This window comes from Diaphorina citri, unplaced genomic scaffold, assembly GCF_000475195.1.
Source record: "Diaphorina citri unplaced genomic scaffold, Diaci psyllid genome assembly version 1.1 scaffold1312, whole genome shotgun sequence".
Lineage (NCBI taxonomy): Eukaryota > Metazoa > Arthropoda > Insecta > Hemiptera > Psyllidae > Diaphorina > Diaphorina citri.
Window position 1 is genome coordinate 33178 of NW_007378741.1, and position 18241 is coordinate 51418.

General features: G+C 36.9%; 2 protein-coding genes across 2 annotated transcripts; one reads left to right on the plus strand and one right to left on the minus strand.

Moving 5' to 3' along the window:
• Positions 1 to 971: 971 nt before the first annotated feature.
• LOC103515286 (myosin-IIIb-like) lies at positions 972 to 5044 on the minus strand. The gene is made up of 7 exons (XM_008480218.1): positions 5010 to 5044; positions 4619 to 4784; positions 3682 to 3997; positions 3349 to 3431; positions 2809 to 2988; positions 1888 to 2054; positions 972 to 1101 (listed from the first exon to the last, which is right to left on the minus strand). Exons 1-7 carry the CDS (start codon positions 5042 to 5044, stop codon positions 972 to 974), a joined length of 1077 nt encoding a protein of 358 aa, XP_008478440.1.
• A 1581-nt stretch (positions 5045 to 6625) lies between these two features.
• Positions 6626 to 11903, plus strand: LOC103515287. The gene is made up of 6 exons (XM_017446599.1): positions 6626 to 6694; positions 7011 to 7154; positions 7476 to 7638; positions 7843 to 8050; positions 8570 to 8689; positions 11543 to 11903. Exons 1-6 carry the CDS (start codon positions 6672 to 6674, stop codon positions 11899 to 11901), a joined length of 1017 nt encoding a protein of 338 aa, XP_017302088.1. The 5' UTR covers positions 6626 to 6671; the 3' UTR covers positions 11902 to 11903.
• Positions 11904 to 18241: the final 6338 nt, after the last annotated feature.

The window sequence follows — 18241 nt, forward strand, 5'->3', positions numbered from 1 at the left end:
AAATTTGAATTTTGGTTTGGATTTTGATTTGACTTTTATTTTATTATTTATTTCATTTCCGTTTTCCTTCCTTTATTTTATTTTATACAATCTAACCTAACGAGTTGCCTGTTTTTATGTCACCAATTAACTTTGTAAACCCATAGGACCAGAGAGACTTCCATCTTTTATCCCAAAGCAGATTCACTCACCTGAACAGGTATGTCCCTGAGACCCTAAGCTTTACAATATTTCAAGGATAAGTATAAATAAGCAGATTGGAAGCTCATCTTATATGAAGAGAACAAAAATTATCCGTTCAGGATGAAGTATGCCCCCTGTGGGAATTAAACCCGACACCTAGCACTTACTAGGCAGACGTGCTACAAACCGTGGCAAGCATGACTGAAACATCAATTCCAAATATCTGATTTGCCAAAATTTACCTACCTTATTTTATTTATTTCCAGGAAGATGGTGGGCATCCAGGAAGATTTACCTGTGGGAATTAAACCCAACACCTAGCACTTACTAGGCAGACATGCTACAAACCATGGCAAGTATGACTGAAGCATCAATTCCAAATATCTGATTTGCCAAAATTTACCTACCTTATTTTATTTTATTTATTTCCAGGAAGATGGTGGGCATCCAGGAAGATTTACTGCCTTTATTGGTTCCAATCCAGAAAGACATCAGTGATTTTCTCATCAGATTTTCAAAACTTAAGCCATCACATTCCTCCAGCTTTGAAACATTTAAAATAATTTGGCATGAAATGCATCTACATCTAATCTACAGGTTAGTAAATAGGTGAGATACCTACTTTCTCATCTCGGCACAAACATGCAAGTGTTAAAGTGCCTATTGAAAAAAGAAAAAAAAAAGAATAGAAAATAAAAAATGCCTTTGGGAATCTCCTCTTCTCAGTTTTGGAATCACTCTAGTCCTAACTTTAATATTTTAGTAAGTATACACCTGTCTTTTGACATTTACCGTGTCAAGGTCAGAGAACGCAGTGTTGCATGGTTTTTGTTTACATTTACAAAGAAAACAGGCAACAGTGGATTGTGGTTGTGGATTTCTGGATTTTCGAAGAAGTTCGACTGTTCGACTTGTGTTCTTGTGGAATGACGGAACATTTCTTTAAAAATTTAATTTTAAATTAATTTTTTTATTCAACTTGTGTCCTTTTTTTTACCCATCGATCAGTTTTTTTAACACCTAACAACGATTTGTAAAAATGACAAGTTGATTTTTAAACAAAGTTTTCTGTCGAACTAAAAATTATGAATCGTTTATTTTCCACCTATGAAAATTTGCTGACAAAATTTCAGTTTGGAAAATCGAAACGCAAAAACAGTGACGGCAGTCAGATAGAAGTGGTAGATTTGGACAGCTTTCTCAAGAAACACGAGAGACGTCTCTATCAGGTCCAAAATGTCGTCTGTTGGGAATCTCCTCTTCTCAGTTTTGGAATCACTCTAGTCCTAACTTTAATATTTTAGTAAGTATACACCTGTCTTTTGACATTTACCTGCTTGCGAAGTGTCCACAAATATTGTTGCTTTTAAAAATGAAGACTGCATTTCCCACTCTTTAGCCCTTGTACCTACATAGATACTTTGTCAATACTTTTTTCAGAGTGAGTAAAAATTGTTGTACAGAGTAACTCATAGAATCTGGTACTTAAGTACCAGGTCAACATCCAACCCCATAGTAAAGGAGCAAAAATTAAGTTCAAGAGGGGTCAGAGTGAGTAAAAATTGTCCTACAGAGTAACTCATAGAATCTGGTACTTAAGTACCAGGTCGACATCCAACCCCATAGTAAAGGAGCAAAAATTAAGTTCAAGAGGGGGAGAGGCCTTAAATACAGCTCTGCTAAGCACCATAGTCATCAACTCACCTGTTGTACTCTTCCTTGTAAGGCACATGATGATGTTTCATCGCAATCTCTTGCATAATGTTTTTCTCCACCAACATTCGCTTAGGACTCTGTTGTACTTCCGACAGTCTAATACCGGCCTTGTTCTTCCTCAAGTACTTCTGAACATCCTGGTTAGATTCGTGTACCTGCAAATGTAAAACGAGAATAGTTCATCCCTTGCTTTGCTTGAGATCCGTGTCGGTGAGATAGGCCCATCTCACGGTGTTGGAAGGATGGGGGGGTTTAACCCCTTGGACGCTCAGAGTAAATTCCTTGATTGTCATGTAGAAGGCCCCGGGCTTGATTACCCTCGTAGATTCGTATAAGCTTAACCCAACTTTTAGGGCTGTTCGCCCTTACAAACAAAGCCTCAGAGTAGGCTTTTTGTGTACGAATTGTACGATTGATTACCCTCAGTACTTTTCTTAACCACAAGTCGAGCCGTTTTCTCGTGAAAAGAGGACGAAAGCAGACCTAGCACTAGCAGTGTAACTGACGGAAACTTTTCCACTATTAGATTACACTTTTCTTTGTCGGTTAAAGTGTAAATAAATAAAACATGTGGTCCCCTGATACACAAGCTATTCATTAAGACGAAAGCAGACCTAGCAGTGTAACTGACGGAAATTTTTCCACTATTAGATTACACTTTTCTTTGTCGGTTAAAGTGTAAATAAATAAAACATGTGGTCCCCTGATACACAAGCTATTCATTAGGACGAAAGCAGACCTAGCACTAGCAGTGTAACTGACGGAAACTTTTCCACTATTAGATTACACTTTTCTTTGTCGGTTAAAGTGTAAATAAATAAAACATGTGGTCCCCTGATACACAAGCTATTCATTACTCCAAGACTTGTACAGATAAAAGTTAAATTAGATTTAGTTGGACATTCTCACCTTCTGAGAGAACGTAATGAGGTCGGCTTGTTGTTGCAAATTCTTGACTGGTTTGTTAACATTGTTATTATAGGTTAGCTTATTGTTGACTTGCTTGTTGTTGACCTGGGGTTTATTATGATGCTGATGATGTTTGCTCGAGAGCTTCGGGATGTGAGATTTTTGATGTTTGTTTGGATCCTGAAAGGGACGAAAAAATTGGTTAACGCTCCCTAACGCGCATATTTTGGGTTTCCGAAAATTCAATTATTAGATTGGATGGGTATTGGTATACGTAAGAAGGGCCATCGACTATAATAAACGCCCAATGTCACTGCGACCTTGTTAAACCGACCTGCAACACCCTATGTCACTGTGACTATTAGATTGGATAAAACAAACGATCTACTTTCCGAAGGTGCCACAAAATTCATTTACCCATCAACCTACCGTAAAGAAAAGCTTTCATTAAATTGAAACTTTTTTAAAGCTCCAAATGTGTATTTCATTTCTACCCTGAAATTGTAGCTCAAGTCAGTATGCTAATATTTCTAATGTTACCTTGGTAGGTTTAGCGGGATGTTTGTTGTTAGTATTTCCATTGTATTGATTCCACTTCCTTCTGACTGTATAACCTCGGTAGTCTGAAACATTTAAATTTTTTATTTATTACTTATTAGTTATCCTTTTCAAATTGTTATTATTTAGGTAGGTATCATTATTGAACTCTCACTGTAAACTTCGTTGTTGATAATTATGTTCTTCAATTCACACTTCATCAATATTGTATTTGTCTCAATTGAGAACTTTAATTTTTCTGACTGCAACGAGTTGCGTAAATTTATCCAGTATGAACTCTTTCAAGTCACCTTTGAATATCAACTCCATACTTACGTCGTTGTATAATAGTCGCTGCTTGTACATGGGCCAGAGCACTAAAGTTCTCAATCAACTTGTTCACATTGCTCTGCTCATGACAACCAGGCGCCATATTGGAAAATCCCTTCATGTTTTCCTTCTCCACCATGTTGGATTTCTTCTGGTCCAAGGTCTCCATCTTGGAATTCTTCTGGTTTTGTTTCTGGAGCCATCGTCGCACGTAGCGTTGAAGTGTCACCACACTGGATGCTATTTCCCATCGTATTCTCTTGTACTTGGATTTCGCCAACCAGCGACGAACACAGCTTTGCACCAGGATGATTTTCCTCATCTGGAAACGGGAAAGTGGAGGATAATTTATTTATTTACACCCTAAGCAAAATGGCCATGTAGGGATAATGAATATTTGGGAATATTTAGGCCGGCCATCCAAACTTCAATGTGCAAAGAGTAGAAATTTCCCTGTTAGGCGTGGTCTGTATTTGCAGATCCCTTGAACTCATTTCCAGACTAAGCAAAATGGCCATGTAGGGATAATGAATATATGGGAATATTTAGGCCCGCCATCCAAACTTCAATGTGCAAAGAGTAGAAATTTCCCTGTTAGGCGTGGTCTGTATTTGCAGATCCCTTGAACTCATTTCCAGACTCTCTATACTTCACCCAAGATTAAATTTGAGCCTTGTTTGTTTAAAGCTAGTTTGGATTTACGTTGACATCTACAGAGCAGTATGTGAAGAACATTGAGGGACTGGAACAGTACGTAAGCGCTCGTGGCAGCAAGAGCCTAAAACACTAAATAAATTAGCAGAAAGCAATGTCAAATGACTAGCATCTTGGATGGATGCCTCGGTAACTTTGTGAAGGTCCATCTCACTATCAAATGACTAGCAGAACGAAACCCTTGAATCTACTTGAAAAGGAGACGAAAGTATAGGGTATAGGTACTCACAGTGTCCTCATACAGCTTGGTGAGATATTCCACATGGTAGTACTTAAGGAACACCTTGTTCTTTCCAATGGCGTAACCATCCATGTTAAGCCTGGTAAGTAAGATCTTGCAGTTCTCTCGCGTCACAGCCACCCGCTCGTTGAAGTTAAATACCAGGAAGAAATACCTGGATAACAACAAACAATTTCTGTTAGTTCTATTACTCATAATATATTCCTGCTACACAAAAATACTTCCTTTAAGCTTTTGAACTTTGGAAATTTTTGCTGGGAAAAACTTCAAGAAAATTTGATGAAAACACCTAGCACTTACTAGGCAGACGTGCTACAAACCGTGGCAAGCATGACTGAAGCATCAATTCCAAATATCTGATTTGCCAAAATTTACCTACCTTATTTTATTTATTTCCAGGAAGATGGTGGGCATCCAGGAAGATTTACATATTGACGATGCGCAACTCATGCCAGGAAAGAATAGAAAGTAATGGGCATTTTTACTTTCCATTGCCTTGATGCCAACTTGGCGCAGAGTTCATAAGTCCGATGTGAATTTATCCCGCCTTGTTTGCTAAAGTTAAACATCGGGTTAGCGGTTTACTGGAAGCTCGTTTACCTTGTATGCGCTAGGTCGCGGGTTCGATTTCCGCTCGGGGTGAACTTTATTCCAAACAGATGAAGTTTGTTCGCGGAACGAGAAGACCTCCGGTGTTGGAGTGTTCCCTCTATTCATGATCCAAAATTCATGATTGAAATTAATAGGTATCTATGAGCATCAGGGATCAAGGCAAGAAGTGCCCAAGTAACCCATCTAGATTGTAGACATGACGTTGATTTTGCTCCAAGTGCCACTCGGGCAAGGCAGGTGGAGGCCGTGGAGGTAATGGGGAATTTTTACCACCCCAGTAGAAAAGTTCCTGTTATTTCGTGTTTGCCAACGTAATTACCGCGAATAATATCTACTTACGACAGCATAAAAAAAAAAACCATTTTTATTATCTTGCGTCATACATGCAACCAACTTTCTTTGTGTACCTACCTACTTCTGTAAGAAATTTTGCGCACCATTTTTATTATCTTGCGTCATACATGCAACCAACTTTCTTTGTGTACCTACCTACTTCTGTAAGAAATTTTGCGCATCCATTTTTATTATCTTGCGTCATACATGCAACCAACTTTCTTTGTGTACCTACCTACTTCTGTAAGAAATTTTGCGCATGCAATCAACTTTCTTTGTGTACCTACCTACTTCTGTAAGAAATTTTGCGCATTATTTGTTTATTTGCGGGAAACAAAGGATTTGTTTTACGCTTATAGATACGTTTTCAATGTACACTTCTTATAGGTACCTACCTAGGTTCAATTATTTCCGTAGGTAGGTATGTAGATTTTATATTGGTGTCTCATATCTAAAACCACGTAATCATTCGATAGACGTTACCTTCTATTGCCTTTGAAGCTGAAGAGTCTTAAAACTTTTGCGCATTATTTGTTTATTTGCGGGAAACAAAGATTTGTTTTACGCTTATGGATACGTTTTCAATGTACACTTCTTATAGGTACCTAGGTTCAATTATTTCCGTATGTAGATTTTTTATATTGGTGTCTCATATCTAAAACCACGTAATCATTCGATAGACGTTACCTTCTATTGCCTTTGAAGCTGAAGAGCCTTAAAACGAAACTTTCTTACCATGTGTTTTTTAATCACTGATACCTAATTACCTATGTTTTTTTCCCCCTTGAAGTTTTAATTTTTTCAAGTAGGTATGTCAACCGTACCTACTATAGGTAGGTACCTATATCTTATCTACCTATCAGATTTATTTGGGTCCTTGTTTTTTTTTTTTTTTTTTTTTTTTTTTTTCTGAAAAAAATAGTAGAAAAGGTCTTGAAAATCTAATTCAAATGAGTTTTTCCATAACTTGAAATGAGAATTCAATTTGAGTGTGTTATTGCTTTTTCCTATAGGTCTGTGATATTTCACATGAAAATTACCTGAAAAGCCATCACATTCCTCCAGCTTTGAAACATTTAAAATAATTTGGCATGAAATGCATTTACATCTAATCTACAGGTTAGTAAATAGGTGAGATACCTACTTTCTCATCTTGGCACAAACAACATGCAAGTGTTAAAGTGCCTATTGAAAAAAGAAAAAAAAAGAATAGAAAATAAAAAAAATGCCACTAAGTAAACCTGGAGGAATATCCTTCAATGTTGCTCACAAGAAACTATTCATACCTACTATGATGAAAAAATTGGACATTTTTTTCTTTTTTTTCCAGAGAGAACCTAATAGATCAGTATTTTGTAACTGTTTAGGTACTCTTCATTTCAAACCCATTCCTTTCCTACATCTCATAGTTAATCATTATAATTAATTTTTTCAGCTGTCGACCAATTGAAGAGCTATTCATATTCCAAGATCTTGTCCTAGATACTGTCAAGCAAAGGCTCTTTCCTCCATATGCTTCTCTTTGGAATGTTGGAGCAATCTTTCTGCTATTTGCATTCATTGAACTAGTCCCTTACAAGTATGTATTTTGTGCCTCAACAACAGAGTAATAAAAACTTTTGAGTAAAAGAAAACCACTAAGCAAAGTAGTAGCAACTGTAACTTATTTACTTACCTGGTTGTAATATGAATAGGTTTACACATTTTGTTGAATGATTTGATATCAATCAAGTCTGCCAGGAGAAACATGACTTATACATGTATGAATTTTTTTTATAATGCCTTCATCTCATTAAATATGACATCATTTGAGCTAGAAGTACTGATAGATGTTTGAAGACTTTGAAGCTAAATTTGTGCTTTTACAAGTGATATTATTTGTACCCTTTCCCTCTTTCAGACGTCATATGAGTTGTATCAAACCAAGGATGACTCTAGATGACCTAAAGAAAGTTCAAAATCTTATGAGGTATCTTCGAGTTGAAGAAGAAAATGAAGCCAGTGTGATTTTACTATACATCCTTCAAAACCATTGCCTCATTGTAGCTCAACCCATGAGTGATGTAAGTCTGATAATGATACTACTTATTACTAATTACTCTTACTCCTGAATTTTATAAAACTGAATTCATAGTAGTGAAGTGTTTCTCAGCATCATTGGAAGTAGAGCTTTTTGTCCTAGACCCTTGACAAATGGAGCATGTCTGAAGGCATGTAATGTGTTCCAATCAGGTTCAAACTTTCATTTCCCTCTGAATTATTTGCAGTTGCATGTAGATATCAAGAAACAATACTCACACAGATCTCTTCAAAACGGATACTTGAACCTGGTGCAAGCAGCAAATGCTGTTACTTCTGATCTGACTAACATGACATTAGACAATTACATTGCTGACCAGCTGGAAAGCTTTGGATTTCTGGAAAAGATGACCGCCACCAACCGACAGTATTGTGCTATGAAATCCTTAACACCTGGTAAGTGTTCATAGTGTCTTATTCTAAAGTGTTAGAGTGTTAGTATAGTGGGACGACTTGTTCTAAGCTGACAGTCTGAATAAAGCACTACTTGTACTCTATACTTTGGGCCTTCTTTTACATTGATAACCGCTTTGGCATTACTTCAGAGCACATCTTTCAACCATGCTTATCTGGGAAACAAAAATTGATCATAAAATGTCCATCCTGGCTGGGATTCGAACCTAGTGAGGTTCGTTCACTGACTTAAGTACGCTACTCTTATGATCTCCATAAACATGAAATCTGTTTAATGTTTTTGCCCAAGAGGTACACTTAACATCTGTCTGATAAAATATCACCTTGAAAAATGATGAAAATGAACCGCCTTGTGCCTGTATGTATGTACGAGAAATGAATGTACGCAAAGTACTGGAAAATATATGTTGGGCTGCGAACTTGGAATCACATTCGGGTGTTCATTGCAAACTACATGTACATACAAAATTAAAACATGGCCTTCTCATTTTTGTTTTACAGATGTTACCAAGTCCAGTCTGTGCACACTAATTGGTCCAGATCTCATAGGCAACTTTGCTGAATCCATACCTGTTGTACAACATGAAACTCTAAAGTCCAAGTCGAAAGACAAAGACATAGGTAAGTTCTACCTACAGAAACCTATGCTAAAAATAATGGTGCCTTTCTATAAAGAGGGGTTTTTCCGGAAAACTAGACATGGACTCTGTAATCTTTGTGTTATCTCTTAAACGAATTGTTAATTTCAGTGACTTGGCCAGTTCAGATGTATTTCCTTTCGGAAACACAAATGATTTTCCCTCTTCAAATGACGAATTTCCTAGGCTTAATACAGGCGTTACCACCCCAAAAAAGGGGGGAATCGTCTCAGTTTCCGAAAGGAGAATATGTAATCCTGTGCTTGTATTGTTTAAATTTTGTCACTTCTGTCCCTACACTATTTTACCCCCAATTCACGCATTCACTTTAAAATAAAATTTGTTTTCACAGGAAACCGGAGAGCAACGTTGAAAAACAAAGCTTTTTCTAAAGATCAATCAAAGAGAAAAAGTCAACAGCTTCCTGATTCAAAGCTTCCAATGTACCTACTACACAGTGTATATGCAAATTCTTAGAAACACCTACATATGTATGTGTTTTGTGCACCTGAGAAAGTTTTTTTTTTTATGAAATGAAGACTTTTTCTTTGCAGTTTTCTTCTTTGCTATCTAAGTATGTACTTTAATTTTAAAGGTAACTTTACTATTCTAGCTCACTATCTTCTAAAATAACTTTACTATTCTAGCTCAGTGTCTTCTAATGTTACATAATGTGTCACATGTTGCTTGTTAGATACCTACCTATATTGTGCTGATTCACCACAGTCTCATTTTTGTTTTGATGTTTGGGAAAGGAAGTGGGGAATAATCTTGTTTACTACCTATGATGTAAACAAAGCAACCACTGGTAGAGTAGGTAGGTTATTTTTGTATCTTTGAAATTCATAATTATGTTTGTTTAAGAAGTGTAGAGTTTGATAAATCAGCACCATACCTAGGTATATTATCAATTGATACCCTCCCATTCTCCCCCACATATAAAGAATGAGTATTAAGTGGCCAAGTACAAGGGCATGACCCAAGAAAATATAAATACCTACCCAACAAGGTGGTTGCATAATAAAATCCTTTCTTGTGCTCAAACAAGTTCTGTGTTGATATTTTCCATGTTTTCCCCATGACTTGAAATAATTAATCATTAAATCAACATGTACCTACCTACACAGTGTATATGGAAATTCTTAGAAATACCTACTTACATATGTGTTTTGTGCACCTGAGAAAAGGATTTAAATGTCAAAAAACTTTAATGATCTTTTTTTTATGAAATGAAGAAGACTTTTTCTTTGCAGTTTTTTTCTTTGCTATCTTAGTATGTACTTTAATTTTAAAGGTAACTTTACTATTCTAGCTCACTATCTTCTAAAATAACTTAACTATTCTAGCTCAGTGTCTTCTAATGTTACATAATGTGTCACATGTTGCTTGTTAGATACCTACCTATATTGTGCTGATTCACCACAGTCTCATTTTTGTTTTCATGTTTGGGAAAGGAAGTGGGGAATAATCTTGTTTACTTGTGTTTACTACCTATGATGTAAACAAAGCAACCACTGGTAGAGTAGGTAGGTTATTTTTGTATCTTTGAAATTCATATTTATGTTTGTTTGGCTTTCAATTTCATGTTTTCCAATTAATCTCTGTTTTGAAAGAAAATATGTAAGTAGGTATTTAGGAATGTAGTTGTTGATACAGGCATTCAGCATCAATACCTTACCTTTCTTACTTCCACATTGTACACATGACATTTTATTTCTATTAATACCTAGGTATTATGCAGTACTTATTTGAAGGTAGGTATTATGAATTCAAATTCAAAATATCATCTATACATAGGTATTCCTCTTTATCTTTAAGGTTTTTTTTTTTTTTTTTTTTTTTAGGGTGTAAGCCCAGTGTTAGTATAGTGGGACGACTTGTTCTAAGCTGACAGTCTGAATAAAGCACTACTTGTACTCTATACTTTGGGCCTTCTTTTACATTGATAACCGCTTTGGCATTACTTCAGAGCACATCTTTCAACCATGCTTATCTGGGAAACAAAAATTGATCATAAAATGTCCATCCTGGCTGGGATTCGAACCTAGTGAGGTTCGTTCACTGACTTAAGTACGCTACTCTTATGATCTCCATAAACATGAAATCTGTTTAATGTTTTTGCCCAAGAGGTACACTTAACATCTGTCTGATAAAATATCACCTTGAAAAATGATGAAAATGAACCGCCTTGTGCCTGTATGTATGTACGAGAAATGAATGTACGCAAAGTACTGGAAAATATATGTTGGGCTGCGAACTTGGAATCACATTCGGGTGTTCATTGCAAACTACATGTACATACAAAATTAAAACATGGCCTTCTCATTTTTGTTTTACAGATGTTACCAAGTCCAGTCTGTGCACACTAATTGGTCCAGATCTCATAGGCAACTTTGCTGAATCCATACCTGTTGTACAACATCAAACTCTGAAGTCTAAGTCGAAAGATAAAGACATAGGTAAGTCTTACCTACAGAAACCTCTGCTAGGAATAATCGTGCCTTCGTATGGAGAGAGGTTTTGCAGGAAAACTAGACATGGACTCTGTAATATTTTTGTTGTCTCTGAGACAAATTTGTAATTTTAGTGATTTGGCCAGTTCGGGTGAACGAAAACGATTTTCGCTCCTATAAATGGCGGATTTCCTACGGTTTAGTACAGGCACTACCACACACAAAAAAGGGGAAATAAGCTTTAGAAGAGGGGAAATCGTCACAGTTTCCGATAGAAAAATACGTAATCCTGTGCTTGTATTGTTTAAATTTTGTCACTTCTGTCCATACACTATTTTACCCCGCATCACACATCCACTTTAAAATAAAATTTGTTTTTACAGGAAACCGGAGAGCAACGTTGAAAAACAAAGCTTTTTCTAAAGATCAATCAAAGAGAAAAAGTCAACAGCTTCCTGATTCAAAGCGAAAAAATCAAGAACATGCTGATTCGAAGTCCAGGAAACGTAATGAAGATTTCTATGATGGCAGCAAAAGTTACATGTGTAGTAGGGGTAGCAAAGTTCCCACCTTAGAAAGTGCTTCAATTGTTGAAAAAATAGGACATCAACGATCTCGGTGTAGGAATCATAAAACGAAAAATTCTTCAGATAAAAAATTGAAGAGGATAGCCAAGAAAATCAAAAAAGTTCATAGTAAAGAACAAAGACATAGTAGCAAACAAAAACTGGTGAGTCAATAGAATAGACTGTGAGTTTGTAGATGTACACTCGTGTATACCTCGCCCCCCCCCGCGGGGGGGGGGGGGGGCATTTTACAGTGGCCCCAATTTGGAGCACCCTATATTCATTCACCTTTTTGAAGGGAGGCACAACTCCAAGCGACATGAAAAAGGCTGACAAAAACGACGAGCCTTTTCTTTTCTTTTTTTTTTTTTTTTTAATCTTTATCGTAACAAAAAACTCACCCGAGAAGTGTCATGACACTCATGATCCCATGAGGCTTGTACGAAATATTGTGATAAGGTAACAACACTTGAAATAATTCAAGACACAATGCAACCATGGCCTGATGCCAGCACATTGTTATATCAACACTATGTTCTAATAAACAAGTTTCTTTGTCAAGACAAAATTAACAAGATATAGTGTTTTTCTCCTAATAATTTAATGATTCATTTTACTCATATATGGTTTGTATTTTGTCCTGCATCGGTAGCGCACGCCTAGTAAATGGCAGAGCGTGAGTTCGAATCCCAACTCAAGCAATTTTATTCTACTTTTTTATTCTACTATGTAATTGGAAATTTGAAAAATCGACCCCAAAAAATAGTCAAAGTAGAGCACTACAGCTTATTGTGAAATGGTGAAGGGACTTGGTCTTTTTCAATCAGTAAAATACAAATATACGCACCAAGGTTTTTTTTGGTGCAGTTTTGTCAGATGAATTCCAACGTGAGATGTCGACCTAATATGTTTCTAAATTTAGATACCAGCAAGGTGCAGATTGTGAAACACACATTATGCACTCGCTCACTATGTATTACATTATATTGACGACTTATATTATAAGAACAAGAACTCATTCACAGTTCACAATTCATAGTTCACACACTGATCGCTCTATCTCTAGAACCACAACACCTAGAAAGCTGAAATTTGGTAGGAATATTCCTTTTATGGTCTACCATGAGGAGGATTGTCACCACAGTGTAACACTAAACTTGCCTCTCCATTCAGCAAAAACACGTACACTCCCAACACAAACATGACCAGTCGCCACACACATATCACAATTGAATTAAAACAGCTAACAATAGAACCAAGTGTCCAAGGTAATGGTAGAGAGGAATGAAACTAGATATATCATAACTGAGCACTGGTGTTGATACATTACATTTCTGTTTGGTATCCTACAGACCATGGTAGAAGAAATTGATGTAGAGTACATCTAGGAGGAATAGATGTACATGTACATAGTATATTTTTGACCTGGAAAGACGGCTACAACTTGGAATTAAGAAGAGAAATCAAGTAAAATAAGGTTTCTTGTACATTTTTTCCCTTCTGAGGTGAAGTTATTCCAAGACTATCATGAGGAGGATTGTCACCACAGTGTAACACTAAACTTGCCTCTCCATTCAGCAAAAACACGTACACTCCCAACACATGACCAGTCGCCACACACATATCACAAATCACAATTGAATTAAAACAGCTAACAATAGAACCAAGTGTCCAAGGTAATGGTAGAGAGGAATGAAACTAGATACATCATAACAGAGCACTGGTGTTGATACCTACATTACATTTCTGTTTTGTATCCTACAGACCATGGTAGAAGAAATTGATGTAGAGTACCTCTAAGAGGAACAGATGTACATACTATATTTTTGACCTGGAAACTGAGACGGCCACAACTTGAAATTAAGTAGAGTAAGGTTTCTTGTTGTACTTTTTTTTTTTTTTTTTTTTTTTGAGGGGGGGTTATTCCAAAGCACCCAAAGGCCTTTGGGAGTTTTTTTTCTTTTTTTGAGGTGGAGTTATTCCAAGACTACCAACGGACTTTGGTAGTTCTTTATGGTACCCCCATAGCCATCTTGCTGTGGAGTTCGTGAACTTCTCGGGATTTGGGTGAAATTCAATGAAATAATGAGGTTTGAAAAAAGAGATCGTGGACGCTTTGATTGAAATAAAGCTAAAGACAACGGTCGATCTAGTCATAATACTGTCTATTTTCTTTCACATAGAGAGAGGGAAAATAACTTATACACTTCCCAGTTAGTTATGTTTCAGATTTTGCTTTATTGTTTCAGACATAATTCGCCCCTTTCATATTCACATGGACTTTTCTGAAAGTTATAATCTGTCGAGCTTCCTCAACCCCTAAAATATTATCCCTTTTCACAATCTCGTCTGAATTTCCTTGCTACTCCTACTCAAAGTGAACAGAGCAACAAAACGAGGAGAGAAAGAGAATTACAACATGTGCCTCATCTCCTCTCTTCCTACACAGTTCTCTCCCTCTGCTAACTAAAATCAATAAGAAGGCTTTTATTATTCCGCTTTGCTTTTACCCCAAACCCTCGTGTTTGAACCCTACCTCACTAGGAAATGTATATGGAGCTCTACCTACATAAATGTATGATTTTCTTTAGAAAGCGAATGAAAATTGAGGAAGGGTTGCTATTGCAATATTTAGAAAGCAATATGAACTTACTGAAACTGTTCGCCTCGGAAAAAATTACTCCCTTAAATTTAGAAAATTTTATAAGAGGTACTCAAGACATCTTAAATGTTTTTACTTTGAGATTCCAAGTTCTTATTCCTGGGTTCCATATTTTTGAATTTTTTAACTTATATCATTATATGCCTGCTGAGACACTATCAGCAAGTGATTTACCTTTCCAAAGAGATCAAATTTAAATTCTCAAGAAAATTCAAACAAATGGATCCATAATGTAATAAAAAGTCGTGCAATGCTCCTTGAAAGTTGAAAGTGTGTTGGTGATTTCTGAAGTGGTTCTTGTAAATTATAGGGCTCTGAAGTTCTGATATAAGTCTGCTCTGAGCTCTGACTCTCACAGCTATTGACCCAGTTTCCAGTTTAGCGGCAGAACTGTACAAGAGAGTGGGAGAAGAGCCCAATAACCTTAAAACCTAGGTCAGTGTTTGCTGGGAGAGAGAGTTCAATATCAGGTTCATGTTTGTTGTTTAGATTGGTCTGTTTGGTATAGAATCAATTTATTAATGTGTTTGATTCTAGTTTTAACTAACGGAGTCACTGGATGTCCTTCTAACTTGGGAATTTGAATATATATTTTTTACTTTCTATTACTACAGTATAGCGGAGCTATACTAGTAATGAAAGTATTGCAATCGGTCCAAATTTTCAAAATTAAGATATCTTACTTAAATGTTTTTACTTTGAGATTCCAAGTTCTTATTCCTGGGTTCCATATTTTTGAATTTTTTAACTTATATGCCTGCTGAGACACTATCAGCAAGTGATTTACCTTTCCAAAGAGATCAAATTTAAATTCTCAAGAAAATTCAAACAAATGGATCCATAATGTAATAAAAAGTCGTGCAATGCTCCTTGAAAGTTGAAAGTGTGTTGGTGATTTCTGAAGTGGTTCTTGTAAATTATAGGGCTCTGAAGTTCTGATATAAGTCTGCTCTGAGTTCTGACTCTCACAGCTAATGACCCAGTTTCCAGTTTAGCGGCAGAACTGTACAAGAGAGTGGGAGAAGAGCCCAATAACCTTCAAACCTAGGTCAGTGTTTGCTGGGAGAGAGAGTTCAATATCAGGTTCATGTTTGTTGTTTAGATTGGTCTGTTTGGTATAGAATCAATTTATGAATGTTTTGATTCTAGTTTTGACTAACGGAGTCACTGGATATCCTTCTAACTTGGGAATTTGAATATATTTTTTTTATTATGATTGGCAATGACGTATATAAGTAGTTTTTCGCTCTCCCCCCTCCCAAAAAAGTTATACCTTGGGTCAAAACTGTGAGTGGGGAGAGGGGATGGATGCTCCCAATTTTAGGCCGGTATTTTTAATATATTAATACATTTGGGGCCCCTAAATGCCCTGAAGCTGCGGGGGTGGGATTTAAACTGGTAATTACAGGGAATCTCCATGATTGGCAATGACGTGTATAGTTTTTCGCTCTCCCCCCTCCCAAAAAAGTTATACCTAGGGTCACAACTGTGAGTGGGGAAAGGGGATGGATGCTCCCAATTTTAGGCCGATATTTTTAATATATTAATACATTTGGGGCCCCTAAATGCCCTGAAGCTGCGGGGGTGGGATTTAAACTGGTAATTACAGGGAATCTCCCTCTCAATAGGCTCTCAGCTTTACCCCATCCAATTCACGATTTAGAAATGTTATCCATATGGACTTCTTCGTCTTCTTCTTTTCCTCTTCCTCCTCATCCATCTACTTCTTTTACATTTTCCTTTCTCGATTTAAAACTTTTACATTTTCTTTTCTCGATTTAAAACTTACATTCTCTTTTTCTCTGTGTATTTCAGTTTCCTGTCGTATTGTACGTGGAAGTTCTTCGCGTCTCTGTTCTCTGTGCTGCTAGTTCTCTGTGTTGGAGAGGTCTGGGTGGATAGGATATGGCCTGAGATAGCCGTCGAGTCACCCACCACCAACGACTGGCTTCCCGTCAATGAGAGGTATGTATGTCGTAGATTTCGTATAAGCCTAACCCGTCATTTCGGGCAGTCGCCCCTACACCTAAGCCTCAGAGGGGACTTTGTGTGTATGGAGTTCAGCTGGTATGTATGTCAGTTGAGGGAACTTGGTCCTCACATGCTTACCAATTATGTATGTCGTAGATTTCGTATAAGCCTAACCCATCCTTTCAGGCAGTCGCCCCTACACCTAAGCTTCAGTGGGGACTTTGTGTGTATGGAGTTCAGCTGGTATGTATGTCAGTTGAGGGAACTTGGTCCTCACATGCTTACCATAAAAATTGCACCGATTTGCAATACTTTCTAATTACCTTGTATACCTACCTACCTAGGTTCCCGGTACTTGTTGGTAATACATAGAAAGTAAATATCCCAACCGGAACATATTTTAACTATTTTATCATCATTTGTTGAAATTTTGAACACATTCCCGCGTTTCGTGTGATGGTTCTGGTTAGTAAAAATGTCCTGTACTTGTTGGTAATACATAGAAAGTAAATATCCCAACCGGGACATATTTTAACTATTTTATCATCATTTTTTGAAATTTTGAACACATTCCCGCGTTTCGTGTGATGGTTCTGGTTAGTAAAAATGTCCGCACTCGTTAATTTTTATCCACATAAGCCCAAAATTCCAGTATTCTTAAGTAGGTTAAGTACATTTTATTAAAATCTATATGCCCATACTTGTATATAAATAAAGCACTAATTATACTTATACTTATTTTCAGGTCATTCAGTGCTGCAGAGATCAGTGAGAAGATGAGTCTGGTGAAGGAGAATCTGGATCGGTACTGGAAATGGCTCATCAATCTGCGTCGGGATAAACCAAGCATTGTGAGTACCTAATTGTCAGTTATACGTCTTTTTTTAAGAGGCTTTTAATAGAGGGAACTGTAACAATGGATGTTCTTATCATGCCGAAATCGAAGAGAGAAAGAAAACAGGATGGGAGAAAGACAGCCATTCCGAGAACCTTATGTGGTTAGGAATGTTAGGATAAAGTTCGCCCCGGGCGTGAATCGAATCCGCAACCTAGCGCTTACAACGTAGGTGCGCTACCCTCCAAACTAACTAGGCTGCCAATCCTCTTTAGTAGAAGACTCGCAGGCAAAAACCAGAGTTTCCTCTGGTTAGAAATCTACATTGCTACAGCAGGCCTTACACCTTGTTAGAAATCTGCAATCAACATTGATAGAGTAGGCCTTACACCTCAACCACAGCGAATATTAAACAAGGTGTTATCAAATACAAGCGGTCAAAATGAAACCACAAACAAATCTTGGATACTTAGTGGTATTATAAATCGTGTATGGTGTGGTTCTATGGTATGTCGTAGATTTCCTATAAGCCTAACCCATCCTTTCGGGCAGTTGCCCCACCTAAGCCTCAGAGGGGACTTTGTGTGTATGGAGTTCAGCTGGTATGTATGTCAGTTGAGGGAACTTGGTCCTCACATGCTTACCACTCTATGGTATAATGGTACTTGGGTTTGATGAGTTTATAAGTCCCTTGGACGTTCACTTAACAACATAAATAAGAAGTTTAATACCCATGGAAGGAAATATTTATTCTGATGTTTAATTGAAGTTTTGTTTATGCTTTTGGGGGAAAAACAATAATAAATTTACACGCCTAGGATAAAGTCCAATTGCTAGCTCAGCTAATGATCCTATCGACTTGACATCACCTTGATCTTGGGCTGGCATTATAATGATATGTTAATATCTTGTGAATTTCCTGGGAATCTACAATCTGTCTATCTAAGTATATTGTATTCAGTAATTGTGTAGTTATACGAGTGTGAGTATCAACCTATCAACACTAAAGCTACTCTACCACAGTGATGGTATTGTTAATTATACATCT

Excerpts from the sequence above, each read along its gene's own strand:
- LOC103515286 (XM_008480218.1), bottom strand. The coding sequence starts at position 5,044 with ATGCCCACCATCTTCCTGGAAATAAATAAAATAAG. Across the intron at positions 3,998-4,618 it reads CCAAGCTGTATGAGGACACT|ATGAGGAAAATCATCCTGGT; the intron begins GTGAGTACCTAT and ends TCCCGTTTCCAG. Across the intron at positions 2,055-2,808 it reads TCATTACGTTCTCTCAGAAG|GTACACGAATCTAACCAGGA; the intron begins GTGAGAATGTCC and ends TTACATTTGCAG.
- LOC103515287 (XM_017446599.1), top strand. The coding sequence starts at position 6,672 with ATGCATTTACATCTAATCTACAG. Across the intron at positions 6,695-7,010 it reads CATTTACATCTAATCTACAG|CTGTCGACCAATTGAAGAGC; the intron begins GTTAGTAAATAG and ends TAATTTTTTCAG. Across the intron at positions 8,690-11,542 it reads GTCGAAAGACAAAGACATAG|GAAACCGGAGAGCAACGTTG; the intron begins GTAAGTTCTACC and ends TTGTTTTTACAG.